At 36.8% G+C, this 6,413-nt stretch overlaps 1 protein-coding gene across 1 annotated transcript; it reads right to left on the reverse strand.

Annotated features, from left to right (window-relative positions):
* Positions 1-261: 261 nt before the first annotated feature.
* Positions 262-3,369, reverse strand: LOC135116616 (protein cueball-like). The gene is made up of 4 exons (XM_064038401.1): positions 3,117-3,369; positions 2,007-2,394; positions 735-1,367; positions 262-656 (listed from the first exon to the last, which is right to left on the reverse strand). Exons 1-4 carry the CDS (start codon positions 3,178-3,180, stop codon positions 356-358), a joined length of 1,386 nt encoding a protein of 461 aa, XP_063894471.1. The 5' UTR covers positions 3,181-3,369; the 3' UTR covers positions 262-355.
* Between the last annotated feature and the right edge of the window lie 3,044 nt (positions 3,370-6,413).

Below are 6,413 nucleotides of genomic sequence, written 5' to 3' on the forward strand. Positions count from 1 at the left end.
TGGACATTTTCAAAGAAGGCAGCCGAGACGCCTAACGGGTTGTTTAGAAGCAAAATGATTTAAGTAATTTATAGACAAAAAAATTAACAGTGGTAGGCGTTTTTTATACCTACATATTTAAATTGTGTGGTTTAAATTATTATATTAATTAAACCTATGCTTCTAACTTGAAATTCCAAAGGGAAGCCGACAGGAATCGGCTTATAGGGACGCCTTGCCACTGACAGCTTGTATAGTAGCGACTTAAATAATTTCACACAAAAAAAAAAAACAAAATGTTTATTGCAAGTACAAAGCATATAATAATAAAAATAATTCTTAATTTAAAACAGAATATCAAATAAATACGAGTACGTTAACTAGATTCTATTTCCACGTTAAAAGTCACTTTAGTTACATTACGACGGTTAAACAACACTTCGGCTATAGTAAAGTTATTATGTGCTGGGTTCGGATTAGTAATGTTTATATATCCAGAACTTAACGTTGAACAAACTGTGTCATTTTTGATAGCTTCACACCTGGAACCACGGTAATTTCCACTGCATTGGCAGAGTGGTTCATTCTCTTCTGTAAAGTAACAAACGCCGTTGTTCAGACAATAATTGGAGCACATGTTGATGTCGCACCTCGCTCCAGAATAACCAGACTCGCATCTGAAACAAAAACCGTATTGAAGACAGAGAAGAGTCACAGAAAACCACCAGTAGCAGGAGTTTCATAATACACTTTACCTGCAAGAGGGTTCCCCTTCATCACTGACACTGCAGGTCCCGTGGTTGCAATAGTTCTGACAGACTGACACATCGCATCTCTCACCGATGTAGCCAGGTGCGCATGTGCAAGATGTGGCATTAGCTTTCTCACCATGAAGACAAATGTTGTCATTATTGGTCTCATTCTCTTGTAGCAAACTAGTTAGAGTTGGACATTCATGAATTCCTCTAGTTTGTTCTTCGAGTGTATATTTGGCCACGATTCTTGACGATTGCTGACCTTCAAGCTTCGATACATGATCATCGATAACTATCCCTTTGCGTTTCGACACTTTATAAACAGACAATTTTACACCATGCTCGGCACAGTAAACAAATTGGCTTGAGATAGTCAATCCTTTTGGAATCCAACCATTACCTACTGCTACGTTGGCGATGTTTGTTCCATTCAAATACGCAGTGTTTAATTTGTAATTGTGGGTTTCATTATGTCTCATATCAATCCAAATCATTTTCTTTATCTGAGGGTCGATGACAAGATGATCAGGCTCATGGATATCCCTATCCATCACCACTTCTCTTGCGGAGCCATCAAATCGAACTCTCTCTATTGCAGGCTTCGCAATGTTTTTGTTGGTCCAGTAAACATACCTGCAATTTAATGTCAGTTATCAATCAAAATTACTCGATCGTATATTAGTCGCTTGGATGAGATCATCCTAAAAGGATGATGAACAGATGGATGATGAATTTTGCTAAGATCGCAGAACTTTATTGGACGAATAGCAATGAAGATACGATTTTCAGTCACTTTTCGAGTACACAGATAGGCTCTGGCAAATATGAGTATATTGAGCGTTATCAAAGGGACCAAAAGAGCACGAGATAATAAACTTGTTTCACTCATGTGCAATGCCTAACTTTCATCCTACCCTTCGAAGAAATGACTAAAAATAAGAAAATGGGCACTCCGAGCACATTACAAAACTGAGCTTTTAACTTTAAAAATATTGTCATCTTAACTAGAAGTAAATAGTTTAATGATATTTTGAACAGAAGCAAGGTGTCAACTTTATCCTCTAGTCTAGTGAATTAAAACTTTTGAAGTGAGATTTCGAAGAGTACCTAAATAAAACCTTTCTGAGATGGAGGATTGGAAAGACATGTTCTCCATACCGAATACCGTCTACCGTACCGCTATACATATCGACATTCATTAAATATTGGTTTTAAAATATGATAGATGGTGCTCTTCCACTACTAATTGAAGCAATATCAGTAACAACGTACCCTTCACAACTGTCCACTGCAATAGAACTTGGGATTTGATCACGCAACTTAATTACAATATTTTGTTCACTGTCGTCGCATTTAGATCCAGCCTTTAAGGGTATCGAAAAAATAATTCTGTCCTGAACCCAGAAAAGTAAATCCTTGACTGGGTCGTAGGCTATAGTCTGGATCTGTTTCCTGGTAAGTATGAGCTCGATGTCGTTGGATGTGAAGTTCAATCGGTATACGGAAGAGTTGTCTGTCTGTTGGTCGACGATCAGGAGCGTGTCGTGTAGTGCGTCGTAAGTTAACGCCGTGAGGTTCTTAAACTGGAGACTAGCGATGCTGTGTGTTTTCACCTCGTTTTTTAAAAAATCTATTCGTTTTTCTAAAGCTATTGCATAGTCTGAAACAGAAAAACATTAGTGTTAGACACTTACTAAGTGACTGCAGCCCTCGGCTTCATAACATACTCGCTTATGGCTCGTGTGGATTTCACCTCGGTCAAGTACGCAATGACAAACTTCCTGTACTTGTATCAAAATGAATGATTTTTGCCGAAGCTAATTATTATTGAGGTAAATCGGTTAACGAGAAGTTATTTTTTGCATGTCATTTTAAATTGAAATGTTTTTAATAATATCATGATCATTTACAATTTCTGTCTGTTACACACAAGAAATGAATCTCGTCTTACTACAAATACTTACATCAAAAATAAATAATATACATATTATATTTTACTAAAAAAATTAGGAAAGTAGGTATACTTTCTTAAATGAGCCATAGCCGCAACTGACTCACAGTGCTGACATTGAAAGAAAGGCTTAAACGTCTTATCTGCGTGACACGACACCTTTGCCCCAAAATGTGTTGTCTTTAGAGCGCGCGCACACTACATAGAATTAGTCAGCCGATGTTGATTTGGGCTCATAAATCAGTATGAAGATAAATGGAAGTACACACGTAACAACCATTAGGTATTTGTTCGGTATCAGACCAACTAAAAACTTATATTGAATTCACAATTTGCACAAAGAATAGGTAACACATTTCTTTCCTATCAAGGGCCGACTAAATAATGTGCGGTGTGCGCGCGGGCTTACACAAATAGCGCTCTGTACTCACCCCAGGAGTGGACCAGCCCCGCACACAGCACCACTAGCGCCCACACACTCAGCACTTTGTACATTGTCTCTCAGAAACGGAGTGCACAACTATACGCAAGTTCAGATCACAATATATTGAGGGAATTGCAGATGCGTCCGACTACTACGACTGCTGTCGAATTAATGAAGTTATTATAATGCTTTCTGATAACTAAAGGAAACATGCGTTTGAACTACAGAAACAAACAAAGAAACTTGACTTAAGATATTTTTGCTATTCGGACTTTCCCTGGTGTAATTGTTGCGAGTATAGCGATACGAACGTTATCGGATTTGAACTCTGAAGACCTTCGATTTTTCATTTATTTATTCTTGCACATATTTATTACATTTTTAAATGTTAAATATAAAAATAAAAAAACATTTAAAAATATAAAAAATAGGTTGCCACCGATATCGGGCACAGGGTCCAAGGTACCGGTGGTTAGGGTCCCAGAGACAGAAACCTCCTCACAATACGTGCCGTATCAAGGAGTACTGCATTCTGAATCAGTCCCTTGATCCAGCCGCCTAACGAGAGCATCCTGAGGTGTGAGTCGAGGCTCTTGGCTATTAGACCATTGGCCGTAACGACAATCGGCACAATAACAGCCGTGTCGACACTCCACATGGCGACAACCTCGTGTGCTAAGTCGAGATACTTTATTTGTTTCTCCTTCTCTGCTTTCACGAGGTTCTCGTCATGCGGAACGGCGACATCGATTATCATCGCGCGGCAAAAGAAATTGCGGGGAGTATTCAGGGACGGAGAATGGAGGTACTCAGTCCACCTTTGAGCACTGACTGAGAGACTGATACTTTGAACATGTTTTCTCGAGGAATTCGGCAGATTATAAATATCTACAAAACCAACTTTATTCCATAAACTACTACAATCTGAGAAAAGTTGGCACGGGAAACAATACGTTTTATTTAACTTACAACTGCCTGTCAGCTATTGATATTTATCGCATAGGAATACATTAACTTTTTTCATGTTTCACACATTTTAATGTTTCATAAATCCGTCACGACTTTGGTAATTTTAATATTCATTTATTTATTTAGGCTTACCAACTAAGACACACACAGACAACCTTAAAAATAAAGGTAACAAAATTTAGTGTATGCTCTTAAATTAAAAGTAGGTTCCACATTGTTTTTAGGCTGTTAAAGTAAAAATTAAAAGTAATTAAAAATAAAAGAAATAAAGAAATTGGGTAAAATATATACAACTTTAAAAAATTAATAATAGGCAAACTCTTAATGGCTCTTTTAAATAAACTTATTTTACTTGCAAATATATCCAAGTCGTGTTTTTTATAAATGTCATTACACTTTCTGTCATTATACTTATTTCGGGTATGTTTCGTGGCGAATGGGGTATAATTTACCAGCCTAGCTGAAGACCTTGGTACTTTTATTTGAATTTGGGACAACAAAGATGGACAGTCTGTTCTACTGTTAAAAATTGTATATAAAAATAGTAACCCACAATAGTCTCTGCGCCAAAGCAAGGATTTCATCAAGTCTATCATTTTATATTCTTTCACACTATGCCGTATACCACAGATAATAAATAGATAGTCTTCTTAAGATTTTTTCTGTACTTTTTCAATTTTGATACATAGGATAACACACTACTTAACAGTATTCGATGTTGCTACGCACAAGAGCATAGTAAAGTGCTTTTAATGCTGTTATTGATTTAAATTGTCCAGTGTTCCTATTTAGGTATAAATGCTAACATTTTATTTGATTTGTCAACTATTTTATCTGCATGTGTAGTAAAACGCATTTCTGAATCAATAATAATCCCTAAATCTTTGACTTGTTTTACACTCTTTAAAGCTTGTCCCTTCATAGTGTAAGATGTAAAGAATTTATGCTTCTTACGCGAAAACTTTATGTGTTAGCATTTATTGATATTAAGTTCCATGGCGTTAGTATCACACCACTGACAAAGTCTATTTATGTCATCTTGTAGGAGGTTTAGGTACATTTCAAAATAAGAGTGGTGAATGCAGTATTTTATATCATCTATAAACATTGTAAAAAGTATTGGGCCTAGATGAGATCCCTGCGGAACTCCAGATGTAGGTATAAAGGAACGAGATGAGTGTCCATTTACAACCACTTTCGCTTTTCGATCTTTTAAATAAGATGCCAATGCCAGAGAGAGCCATGAATATTAAAAGTGTAATGAAGTTTTTGAAGCAATAAGAAATGATCGACTTTATCGAAAGCTTTGCTAAAATCGCTGTATATAGCATCGATTTCATTACCGTTACTAATATCAGTTATTTTGAATGAAACCGTGTTGGTGTTCTGTTATTAAACCTTTAATATGCCAGTTAATAAAAGGACACACCAATGACTCAAACACCTTTTTTTTTTTCTTTTTTTTTTAACGACGTCAAAAGTCATCAAATGACCCCTCAAGCTGTGGGTTAGCAGCGGTGAGGGGAGTCTTACTGACTAAAAACCGTCGTGTTCCGTCATAGGCCTTTTATGTACCAGGGCCGCGGTATCTCTTTCGAACAACCCGCAGCCCCGGCAGGATGACTCAAACACCTTAGCAAACATAGAAAGTTTGCTAATGGGTCACGTTCACGTTTTTAGTCCCAAAACTTAACCTTGAAAAAGAAGTTTCTTCCTAAAGTAAATAATCTGACAGAAAACAGTCTCATACGATCAATGCTATCCTGGTTCATTTTTAAAAGTACTCTAAAAAAAAGAAAAAACCAGCCAAGTGCGAGTGGGACTCACACACGAAGGGTTCCTTACCGATTTATAAAACGGACAAAAAATATCGTTTTGGGAGTCCGCCAAAATATTTATTTAATTTTAGTTTTCAGTATTTCTTGTTATAGCGGCAACAATAATACATCATCTGTGAAAATTTCAGCTCTGTAACTATGACGGTTCATGAGATACAGCCTGGTGGCAGACGGACGGACGGACGGACGGACGGACAGAGAAGCAAAAACAGTAGGGTCCCGTTTTACCCTTTGGATACGGAACCCTAAAAAGAAACCTGATACAAACTTTCTACTTACCAAAATACCTAATTTTAAGGTAGGTCTCTCTATTTTCACTACACACACGAACTATGTAATTTCCAAATGATACTCTCCTCTATGATTTCTAATTCTTCTACTACGGGTCTGCTGGAAGAGATTTCGTTAGAAATAAGCTGTACCTTTGTATTATTTTATAATATCTCTACTTCTTTAATATTCTCACTGTGTACATGGTTAAATAAGTAAATGATACA

This window comes from Helicoverpa armigera, chromosome 2 (assembly GCF_030705265.1).
Source record: "Helicoverpa armigera isolate CAAS_96S chromosome 2, ASM3070526v1, whole genome shotgun sequence".
Lineage (NCBI taxonomy): Eukaryota > Metazoa > Arthropoda > Insecta > Lepidoptera > Noctuidae > Helicoverpa > Helicoverpa armigera.